The 27,505-nt window shown below is 41.7% G+C and overlaps 1 protein-coding gene across 50 annotated transcripts in view; it reads left to right on the plus strand.

The window, feature by feature from the left end:
- The window catches only part of LMO7 (LIM domain 7), a 151,356-nt gene that overhangs the window by 70,275 nt on the left and 53,576 nt on the right, over positions 1-27,505 (plus strand). For 47 of the 50 annotated variants that reach the window (XM_035115708.3, XM_088668542.1, XM_088668556.1 and 44 more), the window contains 4 exons: positions 21,023-21,053; positions 22,770-22,883; positions 24,913-25,111; positions 26,087-26,339. In XM_035115708.3, the coding sequence (XP_034971599.3) occupies positions 21,023-21,053; positions 22,770-22,883; positions 24,913-25,111; positions 26,087-26,339 (597 nt within the window). The remainder of the gene's footprint in view (positions 1-21,022; positions 21,054-22,769; positions 22,884-24,912; positions 25,112-26,086; positions 26,340-27,505) is intronic. The other 3 variants (XM_088668531.1, XM_088668567.1, XM_088668537.1) reach the window with 1 other exon arrangement.

Raw genomic sequence — 27,505 nt, forward strand, 5'->3', positions numbered from 1 at the left:
TTCAGGCCATTTGAGAAGGGCAATATGCGTGTAAATGCAGTTGCCAAGAATGTTAGTTTAAGAATGTTAAACACTGTTGTGAAATCAGCATTACTAAGCCTGCAGCAACCTGAAAACTCTACGAATCAAAAGCAGCACTGCAATTAACCATTTTGTCGATCAGGTGATATGTGTAAGAGGTTATCTCCAGGTGGCCAAGCATTGTGCAGGTTCCTGTTCTGAAGGTTGGCTCTCTCTGCTGTAAAGGCAAAGCAACGATTCTGCGGACAAACTCCCTGACTCCTCTGGAGGCAGTGAATGGGACTGTTCCCTCCATCAACCTTCCTGGGTCTTGATGTGCCCCATTCTGAAAAGCATCCTGGTAGTGGTGGAAGAGGTCACATGCATTGCCCCCAGAATGGGGCTTTAAGAAGAGTTCTGTTCAAACTAGCTGACCTTGCACACTGTGTTCATTCCTCTTTAGCAAAGGGTTTCCCAAACCTCATGAGTTCATTGACCTCTTGATGAGCTTATAAAGTTCTCATCGACACTAACCCAAATGTTAATGAAATTAAGTCAAGAAATATCCTCCATTCCTCACTGGCAGTGGAGATGTACTCTATACATGCCCATGCCCTTTGTTTCTGAGGCTCATAGTTCCCAGTTATTATTATTATTATTTGAACTGTGTCCTGTAATTACCGCTCACCCATTAAAGCGGTGGGTGGGGTTTGCGACTCGGCGTGGGCTTCCTGAGCCTGGGTGACAGCCCCCTTTTTGCTTGCTGGCCATCGCTCCGCCCCCTCCCAGGCTAGCCAAGCAGCTGCTGGCAGGGGGGCGGAGCAAGGGCCAGGTAGGGAAGGCTCCAGCTGACCACCTCTCCCTTTCAGTCTGTAGGTCTGTATTCACCCCTGCAGAGACCCATTGACACTAGGTGGTCAATATCAACCACTTTAGGAAGCCCTGCTCTAACAGGAGGAGCAGACTAGTAAAAGGCACTTCCTTTTAACTGTTGCAAATGCTGTAGAACTGTCCCTTGTGTTTTCTGTTGTCCCACAACCCAAAGAGAGATGAGTTCTGTTACCTCAGCTGTGATTGTCTGGCTGGCTAATTTGTCTCTTTCCCCACCTTCTGCGTGTGTGTAGGCGGGAGAGGGAGGGGGAACCAAGTCTGGTCTCTGTCATGATATAGATGCTGCCCTTGGGTCCAGAGTCTCTCGCCACCCTACCCCCCCCCCTGGAGCTTTAAGTATGGAGAATAGATAGGAAGCAGCTACCATTGATGCCAGCCTATAGCTTGGCAGTAATGGCAATTGCCCCTCCTTCCCGCTGTGTCATGTCTTCTAGGACTTGAAGAGAAATGGAGATCTTCAGGAGTAGGGGGTGGAGGGGAGACTCAGATGAATGGATTGGGGGTGGATGATTGACTTTCACCTGATTATTTGCAAGGTTTCCCTGGATTCCTTTAAATAAAGTTATAGGAGTTTTCCCTTGTCAAGAAATGTTATGATACCCCTTCCACTACCACACAAACATTGTATATCTTCATGAACCCTGTGGCCAACATTGTGGCACTTGTCACAGTGGCCTAATGAAATTTAAATAATTCCGTTCATCAGTGGTAAAGCTGAGTTCAATTAATAAACATTTTGTGATTTACTGTTTGTGTACCCTGTTCCTTTTAGCTTTGCAAAGGTATTTATTAGCTTCCTAAAAACAAAAATATACTGCAGCAAAGCAACAATAAACTACACTACCTCTATTACAGGCTACTCGGGGGATTTGTTATGCCGCAGCAGTATAGCAGTAATTCAGAAAGTCTACAGTGGTTGTTTTCCTGCTGGAAGGTGACATGAGCTCATCTTCAACTATAATCACTAGGATATGTAATAAACTGAAACTGAGATCAGATAGCTTAAAAGGAAACAGTTGTGCAAGATATTCCTTGAAACTACCAGCATGAACTCCTGTCCAAAATGAGCAACAGGGATATGTGGTAATTGGCAGTGAGATGAATGGTGGAATGGTAGCTCAATTTGAGAACTGCTGTTATCATTTTGGTATCTCTTACAGTTCTTGGAGTAAAAACTAACAGACATTATGATGAGCTCTACATCAGACCCACAAATGAATATTATTTTCTTTATTAGTTAAGCTGATTTATAATTACACAAACTATGTCTAGTAGCTGCTTTCAAATGCAAAAAACCCCCACAGCCCACTACAATTAACAATTAATGATTTGTGCAAAGATTGTTTGCACAACCCAGACTAAGATAAATAAATATATAATCAGCAGTGGACTAGTCCAAACATAAGATAATTATCTTCAGTTTATTGATAGTATATCATACTATCAATGAAAGCATCATTACCCAAGGGACAATACCTACTGAGAAAATTCTTTGTCCTGGTCCTAGAGAAACAAATGCACCATCACAGCTCTCATTAACTTAATTAGAATTTGCACAGCATCATGATGGATGTATGAGAAGTTGTGTAAGAAAATGACATGTCTGTTTCTCTTAATTGGAGCTTTTAAGCATGTCACAAACCTGTATGGTGTTCGGCTTTAAATCATGATTTAAATTGGAGGGGGAGACAGTTACATACGAAATATCCATTTTAGAGTAACACCACATCCAAACCACACTTTTAAACATTCTTATTCATCTCTAACAGTTATGGCTTCCCCCAATTAATCCTTATGAACTGTAGTTTGTAAAGGGTGCTGAGAGTTTTTAGGAGAGTGTTAACCAGTATCAGTTCACCGTACTTTACACAGTGCACTTTTCATATGTGCATTTAAGCATATAAAGGAACATTAGACTTAGGAACATTTCTTATGAGACATACATTGTTTTCTTAAACTAGTGTTTGCAAGTATATTTGTAGCGGGCTGTTCATAATGGTGTTCAGAACCAGTTATTTTCGGCTTCAAAGAGTCTTTAGTGCAGCAGTGAGGTTCAGTGTAGAGGCTAAAGGCAGGACCCCTTCCCAAATGCTACCTAGGTAAGTTTGGAGAGTTGGATGGCAAACAGCTAATGTATATTCTCAACCCCTAGAGGGGAGATTGAGAACTTCTACACCAATTGCTACCTATTCTAGCATTAGGATTGGAACTACAGTATATAAACAGTGAAATTCTGTAAGTATGTGTTTAGTCATTTGGGAGAATGCCTAGATTTTGAACTACTGAAAACAGTGTATAATTATTTTATTGGGACATGTTTTCTGCACATGAGGGGTTGAGTGTGAATCTCTGCTTCTGTAGGAAGTAAATGTGCTTTAAGGTCAGCCGAGAATATTATAGGGTGCAATGTGAAACTCTTGCTAAAAATACTTGCAGTAGCATGGGTAGAGCTAAACAGTACATTTCAGACTCTTTAATTCTTCCTGTGACGCACAGTTTGGAAGTTTCAATGCCTTGTTATGTTTTAAAATTGAGACTTGTATAAATATCGAAACCATAGATTTGGAAACACTAGTATTGTGTAGTTTTGAAGAAGAAGAAGAAATCACAGTAGAAATTCTTACATAAATCTGCTTTGTAGAAATTCTCTTTTTTTATAGATTGAAAGATGGATCTATCTCTGGACTGAAAATGGAAATAGATATTATACCCTTACTTAGGTATATTTACTTACACACAAGTCTTACTGGATGCAATAGTATTTAATGCCTACAAACATCTGGTTCAGGCACAAGGGTCATTTAACCCTGTGCCTTGTTCCCATAGTGACCACCCAGATGTTTATGGGAAATCAGCAAGCAGAACGTAAGTGTAACAGCAGCTTCCCCTCTTGAGCATAGCTGCCAAGTTATCCCTTTTTTAAAGGGATTTTCCCTTATGCTGAATAGGCTTCCTCGTGAGAAAAGGGAAAACTTGGCAGCTATGCTCTTGAGAGTCCCAGCAACCAGCATACGGAGGCATATGCTTCTGACAGTGAAGGGTAGTACGCAGTCATCATGACCACAAGCTATTGATAACCTCATCCTCCCTGAATACGTCTAATTCCTTTTTAAAGCTATCCAAGTTTCTGGCAATCAGTACCTCTTGAATTTTATTCAGAGTAGACCCATTAAAATTAATGGACCTAACCAGTGCTTTTTTTCCAGGGGGTACTCAAGGGTATTAGAGCGAGATGAGCACGCAACCCCAGAGTCGTCCGCAACTGGACCTAATGGTCAGGGGTACCTTTACCTAGACCTTCACCTTTACTCAAGGGTACGCAGTACTGGCCCCTCTTTTGTTGTTGCTAAAAAGTGTGGCACTCACTGCAACAACTTCATGGTGAGAACCGCGGCACCTATTTTTCTAGGGGGAAAAGCACCGGACCTAACTTATGTTCATTAATTTCACTGGGTCTGCTCTTGAGTAAAAAGTACATATCACACTATAATTTACATATGCAGTGTATGAAGCACTTCCAACATTAAGCTTTGTTACATAGCCCTGGGTTTGGATAGTATGAGAGATAGAGGAAAAATCCGAGGTGAGCAAAGGATTGTAATATTCTAGTTTGTGCAGCTTCAGGTGTGCGTAATGGTACATATCTGAGTTAGGCATTTATGTCCTCCTTGCATCATGCCATTCAGTTTTGGGCATTTCTTAAATAGTATTCTTTCTTGTATAAGTGTGTGTAGGTTTCACGTGTTGCCTTCCCATTAGTTTTATTCTCACATCCCAATCATTGTAGGTGTATGATAACCTGAGTTCAGTCCTCCTTGAAATTTCGTAGTACCTTTATCCTCCTGATTCACCACAGCTTCCTAGTGGAATCAGATGTGACCTCAGTTTTGGCAATAGATACATGGAGGCTAGATCCATTTGGCATTAATGGTGGTCTTGTTCAGCCTAAAGTTCAACAATATCACTAGATCAGGGTATGCTAACCTTTTTAGAGCTTCCTCCCCAAAATCAGCCCCAAGAGTCCACATGGGTTTAGATGCCTGAAATGCCCCAAACTGGGAACAAATTGTTGGCTTACTTCATCCAGAATTGTTTGACTGTTTATACTGGAGACGAGCATTCTGGTTTAAATTAAGAAAGATGAACTGGGAATTTAACTTGGAATATCAGAACCTTAACTTATGCCACAGAATGTGAAGGTTTGGTTATAACAACATTTTTAATTAAAATGGCCGTGTGTGAATTAGTGAAGGTTAGGCTGAAGTGTTCTTCCTGGTAAACATTTAATATAAAAGCAGCATATTTTTATAGCACCACTAAGTTACTGATCAAAAGATAAGGTGCTGCAATAACCCTGGGTGTAATTGCGAACAAGCGATAATACTGTACTTGAACAACTGAAGAACAGCGTAAGAAGAACGTTTACAAAGTTGAATCGAAAAAAGCAATCTGAGTGACATTCCTTCTTTTCTTTTTTTTTTGCTTTCTTCCTACGTATGAGAAATTTAATTACAAAACCCTGCTGCACCCATAACTTTAAGAATAATACTGAATCTTAAATATTTACATAACTATGTAAAAATAAAATGAAGTGAAGCGAGATTACTAAACCATAGCAAAACAAAGCTTCTGAATGAATAAACATATCAACAGCTACATAAATCATTCAAACATAGTATCTTCTTTGAATACTTCTATCCCATGACTATTATTTACCCATGTATTAGAGATGTAGCATAAGCACTTGCCTGCTCTATGGGATCATGAGATTAGCTGTATAAGTCAGTAGCTAAACATAGTGCAATGCTTTTAGAACGTTAAACATTTAGGTGCATTGGAAATAACTGATATTTACCTTTGAGGGGTAAGGGGGAATGTGCTTGCCATACAGCTATTATTGCACAGTACTTTAAACTTGTGGTTCATTGGCACTGAGTGAAACAGAAGTTTAAGAGCTCGCTTGAAAATCTTTCCTGGAGGCCTGCTCTTTTAGCAAGTACTGTATGTATTTTATTTTCCTTAGCCGGGGCGGGGGGCAATTTTCACCTGGTATAGTCCAGCTCTGTATGTAAGGGGGGGGGATACAACTCTCCCCAACTCATGACTACATTGTTGATGAACTTTAATATAGGCAGAATATAATCATGAGGGCAGATTGGTGAGTACAGTGAAGTGCTTCCCTTGTAAAGTTGCTCTATAAACCCTAGCTGTTTTTTTTTCAGAAGGAAAAAATAAGATGGGCCCAAAATATGTGGTTAACACCCCAAACACACACACACACACACACACACACACACACACACACACCCAAATAAAAAAATTCCTTCAGTAGCACCTTAAAGACCAACTAAGTTTATATTTTGGTATGAGCTTTCGTGTGCATGCACACTTCTTCAGATACCTGAAGAAGAAGTGTGCATGCACACGAAAGCTCATACCAAAATATAAACTTAGTTGGTCTTTAAGGTGCTACTGAAGGAATTTTTTTATTTTGCTTCGACTCAGACCAACACGGCTACCTACCTGTAACACACACACCCAGAAATTATCTGCCCAGAAATATGCTGGAAATTTTGTGTGCAACAGAGAGAGAATGAGATTGCTTGGCTTTTGATGGTGGCTATTAGTAGATATTTAGTAAGCGGTCTCTGAAGTGGGAGGAGGAAAATAAGATGAACACAAACCCACTTTGAACGTGGGAGACAAAAGGAAGTGCCATGGTTAGGACAGGCTTATTTATGTCGACCTGAAAAGAAGTGGGTTGGTTATAGGCTCATAGAATCATATAATTGTAGAGCTGGAAGGGACCCCAAGGGTCATCTAGTCCAGGGGTCCCCAAACTTACCCGGCTTTGGGCCGGATGCCCACCACACCGATTGCGTGGTGGGCCGGAGGGTGGGGGAGCATGCGCAGGGGCGTGGGAGCGTGCGGCTGTGCATGCGCATATGCTATTTCTGGCACACTCCCGACCTGGAAAGCGCTGGAAATAGCTTGTGTGCATGTGCAGAAGCCTCCTCTGTCCCAGAAATACACCGGAAATGACGCTTGCGCATGTGCTTAAGCTAATTCCGTCGCTTTTCTGTGTTGGAAGTCGGCAGCCGCACCACACCGCGCTGGTAAGAGCGGCCGGCGGCCCCCGGGACCACAGAAAAGAGCCTCAGGGGCCGTATGTGGCCCCCGGGCCGTTGTCTGGGGACCCCTGATCTAGTCCAACCCTCTGCAATGCAGAAATCTCAGTTAGATCCTACATGACAGATGGCCATCCAACCTCTGGTAAGAGGCTTGTCTGTGGTATGTTTGTAGCCACAATTCTAATAGTAATTTCAGCCTTTACATTGTATAATTATGAACTCGGAATGGAACACTCTCCATGAATATTGCTTTCAAAACCTAAAGTCTTATCCTTTGTTACAGTACATGATAGCTGCTGCTGAGTCATTTTTATACATGCCCTTTTGCTCATTTCCTCCCCAAGGTTGTAGCCTCACATGGAGTTTTTGAGGCCTATTTGTGAAATTCTTATGGATGATTCACTGGGTAATATCAGTTTCACACAATCTGAATAAGTTGAAAACTATGCAGGCAACGGTATCGTTGGTGTTCCACCACATGGTTGGCATTCCTTAGAATAATTTGAATGGCCATATTTGCATACAGTATGCTGTCGGTCTTGGTGCGCGAGTCTCATTGGGTGAAATGGTAATATACCTGTATGAATGAGGAAGGCTCTGTATAAAGAGAGGGAAATATTGTCTACTTCCCAAAAACTAAAATAAAAGGTGGCCTTATATTCTATTTCTAATACTAGCTGGAATAGCCCACATAGTATATAGGATATTTATTGGAAGTCTCCTAAAGCTTTGGGCAGGCGTGCTCCAAGAAATATTGTAAATACATGAATGAAAAGTGTTGTGTCTGGTGGTCAGACCAGAAACTCTCATCCCTAGAATCAATCAATGACCTGATTCAGACATAAAGAAAAAACCATGGGGTTGTGTCCAAATGGTTTTTTTTAAAAAACAAACAAACAAACAAAAATGAACAAAAAGCAGAGAAACAAACTTTTGGCCTACCTATACAAAGAAAGCAGGCAGTTTTGTGGATTTTTATTCTAAGAGCTATTTGAGAGGTGGTAGAGTGTGGGGAGTTTTTTTGTCTGGAAGGGGGCACTATAGTATGCCAAGCTCCTGCCTAATTCTATCAGCTTCATATTGTGAAATCCAACATCATTTAATTTAAAGGGGGTGCGGTTGGAGGCAGCGGAAGTTAAGCTTTCATTACAATGACTCTGAGAGTCCTTTCAGTGCATAAAGAAGAGAAAGAGAGGAAGAGGAAGGGTGGCAGGAAAGCCTATGAATCGTGGCTGCTTCTAAGGAACTTTCCCATTCTCTATTTTAACAAAAAAAGAAAAAGGGAAAAAAGAGAAACACTTTACTTTACCGGGGCAAAAGAACAGCTTCTTATCAGCTGCCAATGGTGCTATGCTAGTTAAACGTGCTAGGAGAGGCAAGCTGCAATCCCTTCAAAGGCACGGGTCACCATTGCCCCAAGGAAGTAGTTGTCCTAGCGCAAAAGCACAACTCTGCCCACTGATGGAAGGATCCATGTTTGCAGCAAAACTCAAACTTTCAGGGCTCTTCCAGGCGACCTGTTTACCCAGTGTTCATTCTTATTTATTTGTGCATGGCTAACATGGTGGTTAGGGACCCAGGTGGCGCTGTGGGTTAAACCACAGGTCTAGGGCTTGTTGATCAGAAGGTCGGCGGTTCGAATCCCTGCAACGGGGTGAGCTCCCGTTGCTCGGTCACAGCTCCTGCCGACCTAACAGTTCGAAAGCACGTCAAAGTGCAAGTAGATAAATAGGTACCGCTCCGGCGGGAAGGTAAACGGCGTTTCCGTGCACTGCTCTGGTTCGCCAGAAGCAGCTTTGTCATGCTGGCCACATGACCCGGAAGCTGTCTGCGGACAAACGCCGGCTCCCTCAGCCTATAGAGCGAGATGAGCACCGCAACCCCAGAGTCGGACACGACTGGACCTGATGGTCAGGGGCATCTTTACCTTTAACATGGTGGTTAGACTGTGCCCGGTCTTTACTGAGCATTGCTTTTTATTTGTTTACAGGGTGGTTTTGTGACAATGAGCATTCATTTTGTGTTGCTTGTGGGGTGCTTAACCCACACATAATCATTGCATTTCCCCATCGCTTTGTTAGCCACCAAAAACCATGGCGACATCAGTGATTTCTGGAACCTGGCTGTGACTTCTGGAACCTGGAAGTGGCCATATTTCAGAGCAGTTTGGAAGCTCTGTCGCAGGAACAAGAGAAAAGAGTGAATAGGAAGGCTCTGTGATTCATCAGTACAGCCACTGCAGCTCTGCTGAGTGGGCAGACATCTAGGTTTCTCTTCTTAGATTGAAGCCACCTGGCAGCCACAGTTTTTCAGTGTAAGAAGAAAGAGCAGTCTGCCAGAATCTGGCCTTGAGGCATCGAACAGGAATCCAGCTGGGATGGGTTTTACTTTGGTGATGAGCTGGAGGGGGGCGGGGTGGGAATAGCAGCAAGCAGTGGACCAGTGGCAGTGGGCAGACAAAGCTCTGCCACTTCCTCAATATGCTGCCTGAAGCAAGGAGCTCATCTTCCCTCATGGTAGGGTCAGTGACATGAAAAGTTAATGTGTGGCGACTGACGAATAATGTGTTTCTCTCTGTAAAAAATTATAACACAGTGATCGACATGCATATGTGAGTTGGATCTAGGACTATAGAGACTCTGAATTAGAGACTTGTTGGCATCTGTCTGTCTCTGGAGACAATGGAAGAGTGTGTCTTCAGGGGTAAAGTCAAACTGTTAAGACAGTTAATGCATGTGCTGCGGTTGTAGAGACCAGTGCAGGAGAGACGTGTTTTATTGCAGGTGGTGCAAATGAAGGTGTCCGGTGTTACTGCTTCAGGTGCACCATAGTGTTAGAAACTGCTTTGTCATATATAGAGACTGTGACACATACAGGGGCACAATGACAGAGTACTTTTGGGTGTCTTCTTAATTTCTATTTAGTCATATATTAAACTGGATGCATGGGACCCAGGTGGCGCTGTGGTTAAACCACTGAGCCTAGGGCTTGCTGATCAGAAGGTCGGCGGTTCGAATCCCTGTGACGGGGTGAGCTCCCATTGCTTGGTCCCAGCTCCTGCTAACCTAGCAGTTCGAAAGCACGTCAAAATGCAAGTAGATAAATAGGAACCGCTACAGCGGGAAGGTAAATGGCGTTTCCATGTGCTGCTCTGGTTTGCCAGAAGCGGCTTTGTCATGCTGGCCACATTACCTGGAAGCTGTACGCCGGCTCCCTCGGCCAATAATGCGAGATGAGTGCGCAACCCCAGAGTCGGTCACGACTGGACCTAATGGTCAGGGGTCCCTTTACCTTTACCTTTAAACTGGATGCATAACATGCTGTTTGCAGTGGCTGTATTTTGCTGCTGCTCCTTCCTCATCTCTGGGTTTTTAAAAACCTGTCAAACTAGTCTCAAGTTAGTTTGGGTCATCCATACTGAGCCAAGAATGGTTCCACGTCTGCGTGTGTTTTGTCCAGCAACACCAGTCAAAATTGCCCATCTACAAAACTTCTAGGAAGCATTTCTTTTTTTAAAAAAATTAAGAATCCAAGGCTATACAAAATGCAATGAGTTTCATCCTGTTAAGAGACTTGATCAGATGCTATGCAAGGGATTGCATTAAATTGTCCATATGCATCCCAGTGTTGAAATATTTGCCTGTCTGTGCCAGGAGCAGGAATGTCTTATGACTTTGACAAGCTTGAATTAGATTTTATTCACAGGATTTCGAGATAATTGGATTTGATAGTCTGAATCCTATGCCTTCTATTATGAAATAGTATACAGTAGTCAGTTTCATTGTAATACAGTATAGCAATCAGTCATAATACACTAAATGTTCTGTAAACAGTTGGAAGGCAACAACTTAGCATGTTCTGAAACAGTCTGAGTTTCATGTTGGATGGCAAACACTTGAACTTTGTTTCCTGCTGAAACACACACAGATAATAATACCTTGCCAGACTTCTTAAGCACATCTTCATTGTTTTTGTTGATTTCTAAAATATGCCTTTGATTCTGACCCTCGGCAGCATTTGTTAAATTACAGTTTTGGGTATTGACATATGGGTTACAGTATGAGTTTTAACTCAGGGACATCTTTATAAATTAGGATCAGTCGCAATTGACTGCTAACACAATGCCAATTAGAAGCTTGAGGTGGTGGTGATGGTAGTAAAACAAGCATGTTTAGTTGCTCTCCCTTTTAGTTTCTTTTTAAAATATATAGTAGAGGTTTTTTTTTTTTGAAAAATAATAACAATAAAAAGATGGTTGTCGCTTCCCAGTTAAAGTGGGCAATAAAAAGATTTCCAGACTCCTTTGATACTCTGATTTCCTGTACTAGGTAGCAGGGCCATGGCTAGGGGGTGGTGAGGTGGGCCCCCATCAGGGGTGCAGGCGGGGGGGCACAAAATTGGCTAAAAATATGTCCATAAATATTTCTATAAATAAAAAAAAATGATTATTGCCTCATAAGAAAAGGTTTTTAACAGAGGGTGAATTGATGGGTGGAGGGGGGGTTGGAGGAGAGGCAGAAAGAAGAGCTAATTTGTCCATGGCTAGGGGGCGCAATCTGGACGGTTCTGCCAGGACCGCAAGATCACCTAACTATGGCTCTGCAAAATAAGACTTGGCAGACCCAACCAATCTTAGAATTAGACAAGGGGTGGAAACACTTCGAAATGCATTTTCTTCATCTCATGTACCCCAGGTTTTTTTCCAGAGTTCAGGTAATGATCTTAAGTACAAACAAGTACCGTATTAACTGATAGAATGCTTAATGGATTGTTGTGCTCCAGTTGTATAAAAGGAGGAAATCTGGTTCATTCTGTCATAGAACTGTGTCAAGCCAGGATTCTGCTGTAATTAAAATGATCAAAATACAAATATGTGTATAGGGACAGCCCAAGACATTTTGTTGCCTAAGGCAGAGTAACAAATGATGTGTATTCATACCCCATCAAGGTACATAGTATCTAAGGCCAGCCAAGTTATTTTGGCACTTGAAACAGAAAATCCCAGAATAACCTAGCCATAAAAATACAGTATCTGGGTGTCCCTTCATGACACCCAAAATCAGTTGCCAAATATTGGAATAGAAACTGCATGCATTATCCCACTTATTTTAGCTGTGTAACACGAATAAGCACAAATAGCATTTTGAAACCCCACAGCAGAAGGAATGAATCTCTTCCCAACAAAGTTAAGTAGGCATAAAATTAGATGCACCCACTAATGAAATAGTTATCTGTTCCTGTCATCTTGAGTAGTTTTAACCACTCTTTGTTCTATCCACTCTTTGAATTTCAATCTGCTTTGTGGCATTTAGAAAAAATTGTCAAGTTCTCCAGACTTACAGGCCATAATTTGTAATGTCTGGCTCTTCTCCTCCTTTCTCTACCCTATTGGATAAAATAGATGGTTTGAACATAACATTTTCTCCTTATTTTTCTGTTTGTTTTTAAATCAATGACATCTCTGTTGCCTTTCTTACAAACTGATGGAATGTCTGCTTTTAGTTTCTAGAGCCCATTCAAGTTGAACAATGTCTAAGTTTATACTTTTTGTAATCTTAGAAAGCTTTTGTATTGTTTAAGGATACAATTTATTAATACTTTTGTATGTGATCCTCCTGCACATAATAACACAAAGAAAATCGAAGTTACCTAACTTACAAAATCAATTGCTTTTTTTGAGATTGCAGTTTTTGGAGAGAGAAACAATCTATACATGTTAAAAATAAGAAACAGGCTAGGCTGCATGCTCTTGCACAATCTTTATTTGTTGTCTTTTTCATTCCTTGTGTAATCTAGTTAAACAACTTGCTATGTTAACTGGTAGGAAGTGAGAATTATTCCATAGTTTCAGGGTGTGGGGTTTCATTTGTTCCTTGTGCATGTGGGGTGATGGGAAGATTCTGATCAAATTGCAACACTCTTAACAAGCTAAAACAAGCAGGAAGCCAAAAGTCCAATATCAAAAATCAACTGCCAACATAGTATTGACATATTTAAAATACGAAAATGCAGCTTTGACAGGAAAAGCTATGCTGAGAGCCAGAGTCTGCATGTTCATTTTTTAAAAAATGTACCCCTCTTTTCACCATATGGGTCCCAAAGTGGCTGTTATCTCTATATTGCAACTAAAATCCAGTAAATGACTAACATAACTGGATTTTTTCTATGTTTAGCTCCCAAAAATGTGTTGATAGCTGCTGCTTCAGCATTTTGAAGGCAATCCTTATTTCAGAGGGGGTGAAACACTGCACATACAAACTTGTTTTTCTGAAAGTCTGTGCTTGAGCAGTCAATGAGTTTGGGGTTTTCAGAATGTCAGGCAGTGTTGCCTGTCTGACCAGTGGAGAAGAATAGAAGATCAGGAGCAACGAGACCTGCAAAAAGCATCTTGAACATTGATAGACTAGTTTTAGTGTTGAACTTTATCTTTGGCCTGAGCCAAAGACTTGGCTTGCTACTGTTTCTTGTCAAAGGCTTGCCACTGGCCTTGCTTATCTTGTCTGCACCCTGACCCTTTTTTTTTCATGCTATCTAGATTTCAGCCCGGCTGACTTCATAGGACACATGTATCTTGCTAGACGAGAGTACAAAATGTCTTTTATAAATCTGCCAGTTGGCACAGTGTTCCAGAAGTATTCTTAGTGTGCTAAAAGCCTAGAATCTGAATTCCCATACTATTTTAACTCATTGACACAAATTCCCTAATTTATCTAGCAGTTACAGACATGTTAAATTGTTGAGAGCCAGTGTGGTGTTAAACTAGGAGCTGGGAAACTAGGGTTCAAAAACTCACATGACCATGGCATTCCCTGAGTGACCTTGTGCCAGTCAATGCCTATCAGCCTAACCTACCTCACAGGGTTGTTGTGGGGGATTAAATGAGGAGAGGGAGAACTACTGGCCTCGGTCCAGTATACCTGAAGGAGTGTCTCCACGTCCATCATTCTGCCCGGACACTGAGGTCCAGCACCGAGGGCCTTCTGGCGGTTCCCTCGTTGTGAGAAGCCAAGTTGCAGGGCACTAGGCAGAGGGCCTTCTCGGTGGTGGCGCCTGCCCTGTGGAACGCCCTCCCAACAGATGTCAAAGAGGAAAACAACTACCAGACTTTTAGAAGACATCTGAAGGCAGCCCTGTTCAGGGAGGCTTTTAATGTTTAATAGATTACTGTGTTTTATTTTTCTGTTGGAAGCCGCCCAGAGTGGCTGGGGAAACCCTGCCAGATGGGCGGGGTATAAATAATAATTATTATTATTATTATTATTATTATTATTATTATTATTATTATTACATATGCCACCTTGAGCTCCTTGGGGGGAAAGGTGGAATAAAAATGCAATTAACCACCATCATCCATGCTGGTATGTTCAAATTACAGTAGGTTTTCGCAGATACTATGAAAAAATAACCCAAATATTGCTTGTGAGAACTGGCCCTTGGCCTGTAGACCTCTGTGGTTATTTGAATTAAGTACAGCGTTTTTCTCAGGGTTTTTTTTAAACAACCGTCTGACCTCTATAAGAGCAGCCTAGCATAGCTGCTGTAGTGCATATCTCTACCTTTTACCAACAACAACTGTTCTGTTCCAGCAGCAAGTGAGAGTACAGTGGTACCTCTACTTACGAATTCAATGCGTTCCGAACGCACATTCATAAGTCCAAAAAGAATTGTAAGTCGAATCCCATAGGAATGCATTGGGAGAAAAAAATGTAAGTCGAAGCAACCCTATCTAAAAATTCGTAAGTAGAAAAAATCCTATCTAAACCGCATCCAAGATGGCAGACGGAGCTCCATTCGTAAGTAGAAACATTCGTAAGTAGAGTTATTCGTAAGTAGAGGTACCACTGTATAACAAATCTAATAGTTCCGATACTTGGCGCCCGATAGTTCCGATACTGTTAGCCAAAGAGAAGGTATCCAGGCAGCAAATGTGTCTCTGTGTGTAGGAGGATGAAATCCATCAGGCTAGTGCAACATACTTTGCCTTAGTAGACTGTCTGGAAAGGAAAATAACTATAAACTATTGTACGTGTGAAGTATTTTCTACTGACAAGCCATTTGACTCTTAGGTTTCTTTTTCCAACAGCTGTTAAGGTGGAGGTTTTTTTGGGGGGGGGTTGTGTTTTTGTTTGTTGGATGCAGGAAAGAAACAAACCCTGTTGCGATTTGACACTTCCTTGGTTTATTGTTCGGGGGTGAAAGGGCTGCATCAAAGCTATTTTGAAAATAAACATGGTTTCACTTATAGCGAGCTACTGCAGTATTCATATTCACAATGCATGGAAACAGGGGCGGGAAATGGGCTTGGCGGGTAAACTCTAGGAGGCTCAGCAAGAAGCTGTGGATCTTATCCACTGTTAGGCACAATTGCCTAGGCTTTAAATATAAATGTGCTTCTTCTTTTTCTGCCCTTTGCAGTGCATTGATGTGAAATACTCTATCCTCAGTTGAAGTTTAGGGATTGGTCCTGTGCTCATAACCGTGTCATTAAGCTCAAGTGAGTCTTCACGATTCAGAAGTAAATGTACACAGACATGATAACATCCCACCCATGTATGCAGTTGTGAGGTCCTTTTGAGGAAGGTTGGGATACAAACATGCTAAATAAATAACTTCTAGGAAAGCTTCCAGTGGGGTATATGTTTCCAACATGACCCATTCCAAAGGCTCAGGGTCAGGTTAGGCTGAGGGTGAATAATGAATTAAAAGCCTAAAATGCTGAATTTAAAATAAATAGATAAATTTCTTTCACATGTTAACATCCCCATTCCATCCCATGAGCTTTAACTGTAGCCAGCAAGCTCGTACTTGTGAACTCCTTCAAGGTTTTCCCAGCCTTCTTCATTTCCGATGCTCTTATGCAGAGGTGGGCAGAGGCCCATGTTGTCAAGTTCCTAAAGTTAAAATATTAGCCAAAAGTGGTGAGTCTGGGCTTCCCTGTTCCATCTTTCCTCGCCTATTTTCCAAGAGGCTGCCTTGGGCCCCCCAACAGATTGATGCTTAAGCTCTCCCACATCTCTGCTAACTGACTGGCCATGTATTCAGAGATCAATTTGAGAGTCAGCTGTTGGTGGGGGAAGGAATGTGCAGCTGTCCAAGGGTGGGGACAGTGTAGGCAGGCAGATGAACTTCAAAAGCTGTTTGGACCATTGCAGAAACACTGCTGGGGGAGTGACGATACCTTAGTTGCAGGGAGGCAATTGGAGGACGGTACTTGAAACAGTCAAGCTCTGGTCTTAGATGTTGCCTAGAATATTTCCTAGGTGAGCATAAATATCTTAAAGGTCACCCAGGGCACTGCAAATAGGAGAGGTGCCCCTGCTCCCAGACAGGCAAACAAAGGGATGTAATGTAAAATAAGAATGTTTTCGATGGCACCTTGAGACTAACTTCCTGGATCCTTTTTTATTGTAAAATACTGTATACTAAGCTTTGCATTTCGGCAGAATCTGAATTTAAGTAGGTAAAGGAAAGCAGGAAAGTCAGCTGAAAGCTGATAGCTGCAAACAAAGTTTTTAAAGTGATATTAGTTATATAATTTTTTTTAATGTAGAATTTGCATAGTATTGGTAGAAAACACAGTCTTAAGCCCCTACTTTGATAGCCAAATGAGTTCCTGTTCAGCTCTCTCGTATTCTGTATCTCCCTATACGGTAGTTTGACCTTCCTAAGAACAGCGACTCTGATGTCTGCAACACTGGCCTGTTTTGCACGTAGCGTTAAGCTAAATTTTCTTCACTTCCTTTAGTGTGGTATTGATAAAAACAAATGCTGGTTCTTGTAAAGTTCATACTTGAGGGAGATAATAAAATGTTCAGAATGTTGAGTGCATAAAGCTATATTGCGCAATGGTTGAGTTTTTCTCTCCCAGCTTCAGTAACTACTTGGGGAGATTCCATTCTATGTATCGAGGGTGGCAGTGAGCCTCCTAGGGACTATTGTAAGAGACATTGAGTGTCTTCATTTTAATGCAATGACTGAGAAGCATAGAAGTACCTCTTTATCCTGGCCTTTGTGACACACACACACACACACACACACACACACACACACACACACACACAGACCCATTCTAGCTATAATTGTAATATTGCCCAAGGGTGAGGCACACTCTTTCTTTTACAAAAGCAAGAAGTGCCCATCCTTCTAGAGTTTTCTTTGTTAAAAATAGCAAATAGCAAAATAAACCCCCTTGATTTCTAGAGATTGCTTTTTAAAATTAAACAGATGGCCTTTTGAAGGTTGCTAGCTGATAAAGACACACAACTCCATTTGCTTGGCTAGAGCTTGCAAACAATCTGGTGATTAGAACACAGGGAGTGAAGAGCAGATAATTCCAAATATTTCAGCTGGTAAAGAGGGTCACTGGGGACCTACAAAGACATGTTGCTTGATTCGAGAGTGCTGCTGCTTTAAAAGCTAGTACTATGTGTGTGCAGACACACTTCCTTCCCTGCATTATTCCTGTAGTATTTATAAACGTGCAGGCATTAGAAAGTGGTCACAAGTCTCCATTATGTCTTCCTTGTAAGGAACTTAAGACTACTCAAAAGTGTGGAGCTGGCCTCCTTGCATTATTGCAGGGCAACAATTGAAAATTGCACAGTCACTTCCTTGCCCCTCCCTGCCAGATTCCATGATTCATGTTTAAGTGAATCCCATTCTTGCACATGATACGGCCTCCATCTTGCATACTAGCCATTTCAGGTTGTGTTCCCATGAGAGCGGTGCCAAAAATAGCCTCTCTCTATTAACAACTGTTTCCTACATGGCCTACAATGTTTGCAAGCATACTCCAACATGATGCGGACAAGTGAGTTCTTGCAGAGTTGTTCACTACAGGTAGTTCCATTTTTGATTGCATCCCTATGGAGATGGTAATGTGTTCCACCAACTATATTCAAATGAACACAACCTTCAGTAAAGTAATTCACATTCTGTTGACATTATAAGAAGAAGAATTCACGTTAGATGTCTAAATCATTGTAAATGTGTCTCTGCATTTGCTGTAACTAGTATTGCATTTCCAACCATCCATTGTTATATAAATTTCAGTTATATTTTATGTCCTTTTTTCAAAAAAGGACAATGGGTGTTAATCCCCCCTCCATCTGTGTGATGTATGAGTTTTTGCTAGATGAGCCATATTTCCTCACAGTATGCTTTTAAATTAAGATTGCTCTCTTCTTCTTTTCTATAGTGAAACTGAATTGCTTCTACAGTGCTATACAGTGGTACCTCTACTTACGAATTTAATTGTTCCAAACGCACATTCATAAGTTGAAAAAAATTGTAAGTCGAATCCCATAGGAATGCATTGGGAGAAAAATTCGTAAGTCGAAGCAACCCTATCTAAAAATTCGTAAGTAGAAAAAATCCTATCTAAACCGCATCCAAGGTGGCGGACGGAGCTCAGTTCGTAAGTAGAAACATTCATAAGTAGAGTTATTCGTAAGTAGAGGTACCACTGTATCTTCATCCTTTCTCGAAACAAAATAAAAAAAATCCTTCCAGCAGCACTTTAGAGACCAACTAAGTTTGTCATAGGTATGAGCTTTCGTGTGCATGCACACTTCTTCAGATACACTGAAGCAGAAGTCCCCAGACCAGTGATAGGCAACCTTTTGATCTTGGTGTGTCAAAATTCGCCAAAAAAACTGAGCATAACTCTGGTGGTGTGTCACTTCGAGAAAAAAACCATAATTTTGTGATATTTATAGCTTAAATAACAAAAATGTATAATTGTAATATATAACTGTATTTAATAAACCATGTACCTCTGAATCACGTCCAAAGGGTGCCATCTAAATCCCATTACTTTCAATGAAAAAACTACTATTGATTTCAACTGTATTGATTTGCTTCCAAAACCTTTTAATGATGTGTGATTAAAAAATGCAGCATAAATATACTAAAGATCAAAGAGGCAATACATCGCCTGTCCTTTACGATCAAATAGCTAAATGGCACACTGCATAAAGGTGGCAGTCACTTCATTGCATTCCACTGCTGATGATGTTGATATCATCCTTGGTTGTCAAAAGGCAACCAAAGAACCAGAATGGGGGAGGGAGGGAAAGAGCACTTGCCATCTTTGTCCACTGTTTGGCTCAGCAGATTATTTATCAGGTTCCAGCAGGATTTTACTCCAGAAATTAGTTGTTATGTCAGGTCTTAGTCTTTGAGCACGAGAAGCAATGTACAGTAATGCATCTGAACATGTGCAGAGTGCAACTTCCCACTACTAGGCTTGCTCCTAAATACCTGAGATTAAGGTCCCGGTTTACAAATCAAGTTTTGCTTCTGCACTGGTGTGTGCGTGTGTGTATCTATTCAATCTCCAATCTTAGTAAGAAGTTTTGCATCCAAACTATTGGCGTTAACAATACTATACAGCCAAGCTGCAGATTGGTTTGGTTGTAAAACCTGAAGCTCCCAGGAGAGACATGCGTTTCCTTTTACCTTCAATTAAAAGCCTGGGCATCTGGCACCAGGCTCGCATGCCACAACAAGTACGCATCGTGCCCCCAAACTATCATTTTGTGCGCGCCTTCCCCACCCGCCTCCTCTAGCCAAGTGTCTGCTGCCAGGCCACACTGGTATGAGCTGCAGCCTTCGAGGGTCATCCTGCGCCATGCGCTGCATTCTTGTGATATGCCACCAGACTGGCCAATCGCTCGCAGAGGCCGACGGGTGGGAGTGCAGAGCGGGGAGCCAAAGGGAGGAGTCGAGTGAGCCCTCGGCAAAGTTAGGTGTGGCCCCTGCACTCTGCAATCCCGTAGAAGCCATGTGGCCCAGATCTGCCCGCATAGCCCCTCCTTGTCCCCGGACTTTTTTTTTGCGACAGCGGGGAAAGGGGGTGTCGCGGGCACCCCCAACGAGGGCAGCGTGATTTCTTACTCTACCTGCCAGCACCTCTCGGCTAACGGAGAGCAGCAGCAGTGGGGCGCTCCCAGAAGCCCAACCCGGGGCCATGCTGCCCCGTCTCTGAGGAAAGGCGAGCAGGCAGCGGGAGGCTTCCGGGAGCGGCGCCTGCTTGCAGCGCCAGGAAGTGGGAGCTCCGCCCGCCGACAGCTGCCGCCTCTGCTGCTAGTAGGCTGGTTGCTCAGGTCAGGTTACACAGCAGAGGGGCGAGTGGTGGCGGCGGTTCCAGGGGCCCAGAAACCAGCCAGGTAGCCTTGTTGGTTCTGACTGGCCTCAGGAGCTGCCTGCTGCCATGACGTCCGCCATGCTGCCTCAATCGGAAGTCCTCCTGACTGTGTTTGTTTTGTTCCTGACACAGCGGGAGCGTTGAGTCGAAGATCCCTCCGCGTATCACTGAAAATGACTGTGCGTGTCAGTGTTGACACGCGTGTCATAGGTTTGCCATCACCGCCCCAGACACTTATATATAGTCAGATGGTGGTGGGGAGGTATTACTCAGAAGGGTGGAGGGAGTGGGTGATTGACAGACTGATAGCTGTTGATGACTGTTAACGACTGCAAATGGTCTACAGGAAAAAGCAAAGGCTGAGAATTCCTTCCAGCTTTATTCATCCTTTCTATCACTGCTGAGGACCTGAAGCTTAGTGTCCAGGCATAGGCAAACTCAGCCCTCCAGATGTTTTGGGACTACAATTCACATGATCCCTGACCACTGGTCTTGTATGTTAGCTAGGGATGATGGGAGTTGTAGGCCAAAAACATATGGAGGGCCGAGTTTGCCTATGCCTGCTAAGGCTTAGAATTTCAAAGATCAATTAGTGTTGCTTTCCTTTTTATGTAGCGGTGTTGCCATAAAGCTTGCCATAACTTTTTGGCTCAGGGATAGTTCATAGAGGCAACTAGAATTCTGCATTTTTAGAACAGTATTTCTCTGGCTTGTGTCTTGATAATCTGTACTTTAATGCATGTTAATAGATTTGAGCAGTCAGTTTTGCTATGTAATTACAGTACTGTTTGGTATTATTCATTCTGAAAGATTTAATATATGCCTGACATTTACTGTTTTTGTGTTTTTGTAGACCAGAAGAGACTAACAGAAGAGTGAAGAATGTAAGACTCATTCTCTTTTAATTATTTGATTCACACACACACAGATGGTTTAAAAAACAAGCTTGCACCTTTAACCGAGCTTTCTCCTCTTCTTGAAAGAGGTCAAGCAGTAGAACAGGCATCCCCAAACTGTGGCCCTCCAGATGTTTTGGCCTACAACTCCCCTGATCCCTAGCTAACAGGACCAGTGGCCGGGGAAGATGGGAATTGTAGTCCAAAACATCTGGAGGGCCGAAGTTTGGGGGTGCCTGCAGTAGAAAGAGAGATCCTTCAAATGGCACAATCTAGTTAAATATAGTGTGTGCAGTACTTTTTATTAGATAGGTTTACAACATATCTACAAACCCCATCCAACCAAGGCAATTTGCTTTTCAGATGGTAAGTGGGTCTCCCTTTACGATCTTGGACCTAAGGCCTGTTTGCGTATATCATGGTTGGGGTTTGTGTGTATGTTTCACTCTGGTGAGCTTATGCAAAGTTGGACAACGTTATTGCATATTTTTGTATGGTAATATTTGTGCTGTAAGCTACATTGATACAATGTGAATTTCAGCAGATCATGTATAATCTAGGTTCAAGGATGTTTGTGTTAAAAGGAAATGTGTCATTCTGAACAAAAGATACCAAACTCTGCTCCAAGAGAACTCGAATGACACTAATAAATTATGTTGTGTAAATGTAACAAGGAATTATGCAAACCATATGCATTCATTTATTTGAACAATGCTTACTTTAAAAATAATAGTAAGAGTTCTCCTGAGCTGTTTGTGGAGTTTGCTGACTTCAGTTCTTTTAAGATTGAATTTTGAATGGACTTGGCCAATTCAGTAACAGTTGTGCCAGTAAATGCAGTACAAAGGATATGCTGCTTATTTCAAGACCATCATGTTTTGTTCTAACCTCTGTATGCAAGTATAATTTGGGAGTTTTTCCTTCTGCACCAGTGTAGTGGCAAGAAAAGTGTGGGGAGCGATGGGAAATGATTGCTGCTCCATTACACCCTCCAAAGTATTGTGCATTGTGCATGCGAACTGCACCCACTGTGCAGCAAACCCTTTTCGGTACTTGCCAAGGGCTCCAGGACCAGCGCCTGTAAATTGGCCAGAAAGTGCTAGCTTTAGCCATCAGTTTGAAGAAGGCCTCTGATAAGGAAAACATGAAAAGGAAAATCCTTTATTCAGACAGCACAGTCAATATGTGGAATTTGCTCCCACAAAAAACCAAAAAAAAAAAAAAAACCCCAGTGATGGCCTTCGACTCAGATGGCTTTAAAAAAGAAATATACGGTACAAATTCATGTAGGATAAAGCTATCAAAGGCTGCTAGCCACAGCGGCAGAGTTCTACATCCTGTGTCAAGAGGCAAGAGGCGTCCGAGTGCCAGTTGTAGGGAATTGAAAATGGGGAGGCCACTAAGAAATGCTTTGGGGGTTTTCATAGGCATTTGTTTGGCTATTGTGAAAATGGGGAAGGGCTAGATGGAGCACTGGTCTGAGCTAGCAGGCTCTTTGTATGCTTTTATGCTAATAGCAGGTGGCAGTTGAGGAAAGGTGTTAAAAATGTCTGTATTGGAAGCAAGAAAGTAAGAAGTTTTATAATAAGCATATGTTTGGCATAATATGTGTGTGTGTGTGTGTGTGTGTGTGTGTGTGTGTGTGTGTGTGTTTGTCTGGCTTCACATCATTTTTCATAAATGTTTCGTTCTTTTTAAATTTAGGTTTTGATTACATTATATTGGTTGGGGAGGAAAGCGCACAGCAACCCTTACTATAATGGCCCACAGCTAAATTTAAAAGCCTTTGAGAAATTACTAGGACAAGCCTTGACAAAGGTAAGGCATTAATGGAAGGAAAAGTAATTTCAGCAAAGATTATCTACTATTGCTGTAGGGAAAAAAAATGTTTGATTGGCTGAGCATGTTTTATCTGATTCAGTTTTCTACTTTTTGAGGGGAGGGAAATCTATAGCTTTAAATTTTCCTTTTTATATACTTTTTATTGCTGTAAGCCACCTTGGACAGGCAAAAAGGCAAACTAGTAAAGTACGGTAATAGTAATAATAATAAACATTGCATGTGCTTTTGTCCATCTGTTTGACACCCAGTTTGGCAGCTAGTTTTATAGGAGGTCACTTAGAAGAGGGAATGAGCAATGGGGAGTTGAGCCTCACATCTACACTGAACCTTCAAATGCACTGCCAACAAGTGTAATGGCTATAGTCTCCCCTTGCTCCGCACATGACTTGCTCCGCACATGACATGAATTTTGGGAGAGGGAGCTGATAACTAGAGAAATGGATTTGGCCACAAGAGTGTCATTTTGCAGATCCATAGCACAATGCTTTGTTACTCACAAGCATAATCATGTATTACTACAAAACTACCGGTATACTAGTTATAATTCACATTCAGCAGTAATTATAAAGTAGTAATTATATTTGTTTATTTTCTGTTTCAAGTTTCTTAAACGCATTTCCCCATGCTATAAGCTTCCATTGAGAAGAACACCATTCATGTCACTCAAACAGAACACGTTGCAAAATTATCATTGTTAAAATCCTTTGATAATTTTTTTTAAAAAATTCGCGGTTCCGGTTCCCGCCTGCAGGAATGGCGGACCTGTTTTCCATCCCTCCGACCTTCGTAAGGAATTTGGCGGTTGCTAGGGGAGTAAATGGCAACCCCCTACCCTCTCCGGGGGTTACGGAGAGGGGCCGCTGGCCCGCGATGCCCCCAGACCCATTCCGACTGTTTTTGGAGTGGGGGGAGCTTGGGCTGAAGCACTTATGAGGGCCGGGACTCCCGGACGCTAATCTGCATGGTGGGGATTTCCATGGTTAAAGAAGATAATTAGGCTTAAATCTATGGACATACTTCAGAAGGAGGGGAAGAAGCGCTGTTTACTGCTGAGAAATTTATGCTGCTGAGGGAGAGGAGTCAAAGGCTGTATTTCATCTGGAAGAAGGATTGATGGGGACGGAGCGATAAGGGAAGTGAGTTTTTTTTTACTTTTCTTCATATGAGTTACTTCGTACCTTCCCAGACGCGATGTCCTGGCTTTTTTGGAGTGAAAGAGAAGCAAAAGACTGTGTGAGTTGAACTTTATAAACTGTTGTTACTGAGCATATTTTTTAAAGATGTGGAGTTGCCAACGAGAAAAGCCCCCCTCTAGTTGGACGGGAGGAGTGCCTGGACGCGTTCGGAGGATTTATGAGCTGTGACGCACTTTGAATTGGAGCAGCGACCTGAAGCTAAGTTCAGCTATAGGGCAAGGAGATCCATTAATTTACCAAGAGTCTATGGTTTGATGTTTGGATCTTCTGCCTGGAAAAGCTGTAAATTTTACAAAGATCATTAATCTACATGGTTATGAGAGAAAACGAAAGTGATTTGAGTTTTTTAAGATGGCGCTGCTTCGTGTTGACGACGCAACAGGGAGCTCCAGACCAAGAAGATTTATGGGGAGGCTGGACTGATTAACCCACACAGGAGAAAGAACATTTGTGAAACCTTGTTTGATATTTATCTCAGCAGCTGGGAAACAATCGGTTGAAAGAGGAAAACATCTATGTGACTGTAAGGGAAAGATCTGGATTATTATGGACCCGGAGAGACGATTTGAATTTTAGAAAAAAGACGGCAGTAGACGGTTGCGAGGAATCCCCAATTTCTTGAAGCATGGGAACCCCCAAAAATTTTTAGATGATTTGGTATAACATTCGGTTTGATTGATATATATGTGTATAATTTGAAATAATGTGATATAATTGGTTTTAATTGGAAAAATTAATAAAAATATATATATTTTTTAAAAAGATATTTTTTAAAAAAAAATTCAATCAACAACAACTTTACATTGCAGGCTCTTGGAGAATCCAGCAGTCCCAAAAGAAGTGGAAGGGATAGCGGATACGGAGATATTTGGTATATTGAACGCAGTGACTCACTTTCGTCATCTATCAGCCATAAGAGAGACGATTCCTTTGATAGCTTGGACTCCTTTGGCTCAAGGTCTTCTGCAAGCTTTTCATCAGACGTAACTTTGAAAGGTGGCAGTGAAGGTAATATATTCTTTAAAATCCTACTAGCCATATTTTTTTGAGAGAAGTAGGACAACAAAAACTGTAAGGGTTAGATGCGTTTACATTTTGCCTTATCAGATCAGTGTTTTCCTAGTTTTAAGTATTCTGAGGTTTTCCAGAAGAATGTCAGATAGCTAAAGAACATTCCCTTAAACAAGTTTCCTAGCTATCAAACAACTGACTGAAGGAAATTGAATGGGCAATTGATACTAGATGGGTCATAGGACCCCCTCACTTCCAGTTTGACCCCAAATACTAAATACATCTGGCAGGTGAGCTGGAAGTCATTAGTTTTACTCAGTGCCTCTGCCAAACCTCTTGACCTCTGCAGTCAATAAGTTGTGCCCTGATCTGACCCAAAATGTACATTGCCATATTTTGTTTATTTACTGTTCCTAAGACTGGCGGGGGGTGGGGATGAGGCACCTGGGCACGCAATTGAATTGCTGTTCACAATAGCAACAAATCCATTTCGGTAACTATGCTAATATTAACAGAGACTTCATAAACAGTTTTGTAAGGACTTCATGACCTCTGGCCTGCCATTCTCTGTTAGTTTTGTGGCACAGTATGCGATTTTTGACCGCCTGTTCTGGCATTGAGAAATAAATTGAAAAAGTTGCTTCCAGTTCAGAGAGGGTTTTTCATTTAATATTTTTGGTCTTGTGATTTCTGTGGAGAAGTATCAGTTATAGAGCACAGTCCTTAAGATCAGTAGTTCATTTTGCAAGTGGGAATGAGGAAATGATGTAATTAATGCAACGTAACTAGGAAAACCAAAGTTCAGCCAGGTGAATTTTCATACAGCATCATGGCAAGCGTCTAAAAATATTCTCTTGCTCTGTTTGCAATGGAAATCTTAAGAGGGCTTAGGTCAGCCCTGGCTTATAACAGAATAAACTTCTGATGCTGCAATTTCAACTTAGAGGATTTCTGTGTGTTTTTGTTTAAAAGATTGTGAAAGTGACACAGATTCTGAAACACGCGCAAGAATGCATGATTCCAGTAAAGATGACATGTCGTACCGCAGAGTTTCTTTGATTGAACCCAAGCCTGCTGCAGAGTTCAATCGTTTCTTACCCAGCAAAGCTAAACCACCAACATACATGCCAGCACCCTTGAGGAAGAGAAGAACAGAGAAGAATGAGGATAACAGAAGAAGCTGGGCAAGTCCTGTGTTTACGGAGCCGGATGGAACATTTTCAAGGTATTCGTGTGGTGTTTAAATGTGGCAAATGTTGTCATTGTGGCGAATGTTAACTTATCACTACAGAAGAGGCCTGATGCAAGCCTACCATTGTCGGTAGAGATCAGGGGAATAATAATAATATCCTTCCTTCTATGCAATTCCATTCCCCTTCCTGTTTATGGTTTGTCTTAACTATGCCTGCAGGTACTACGTTCTCATTTGATGCTAGCCAGAGTTGCCCTTGCATTTCACATTTGGGTTTCAATCTTTGTATACGACATAGAGGTGTAATGCTACAGAGTGGTTAAAAGAAACCGTGAAAAAGGAGGGATTTCGTGTGAGAGGCAGAAGGGCTCCTGAGTCTTCAGTAGGCTCCTGATTTTTACTTCTCCTAACCATGACACCAGAATAACGAAGTTGGCTTTATTAAAAGGTTGACACAGTGTTTAAGTTTTTCAAAAATATTGAATTCAATTAATTCAATTAAATATTCAGTTTTGAAAACAGTTTCAATTTTAATTTGGACAAAAACCACTACCTTTGGGTTTTTATATTTTAAAAAAAGAGTGCCCCTGAATTTCTGGTAGTTTCTTTTTGAAGCTTGCTAAATTGATGTGTTGTTTATTAAAATATGACACACTCTTCTTGCTTTCCCATGTGACTTTTAATAAAACTTGCTAACTCTTTTCGTAAGGTAACTGAGAGTAAATATTCTGTTCATTTACTCAGATAATAAAATGAGATTAACTTGAAGTTCATAGAAGAAGTTTTTCCCATTCCCTCCTTCCATTTGAAGCCATCTTTGTCTCTCCCAAAGCCCTTTGGAAGGTCTTCCTAAATAATGTGGGGTGGTAGACAGGGTGCTGCTGGTAAATGGCAGAACTTCTCAAAATTGATCACCCCAATACAAAATGATGTACAGAGTCTTTATTTTGTCATTGTATTATTACCCCCCCCCCAAAGAATTCAAGTAGCATTGCCTTATGCTGTGATTGTAGTAGAGCTGGTGACCAGGCGTACCGGTACCAATTCTCATTCTGTAGCTCCATCCCTATCATGACTGATCTCAGCCGATGTAGAAGGAGTTCTTTACCTTCCAATCAAAATAGCAGAGCAGAGAGTGGCTTTGTACATCTAGCTTCCCCACAAGTGATCTGCCAGTTTGATGGTAGTTCCTACTTGGA

Source organism: Zootoca vivipara, chromosome 4, assembly GCF_965207765.1.
Source record: "Zootoca vivipara chromosome 4, rZooViv2.hap1.1, whole genome shotgun sequence".
Classification (NCBI taxonomy): domain Eukaryota; kingdom Metazoa; phylum Chordata; class Lepidosauria; order Squamata; family Lacertidae; genus Zootoca; species Zootoca vivipara.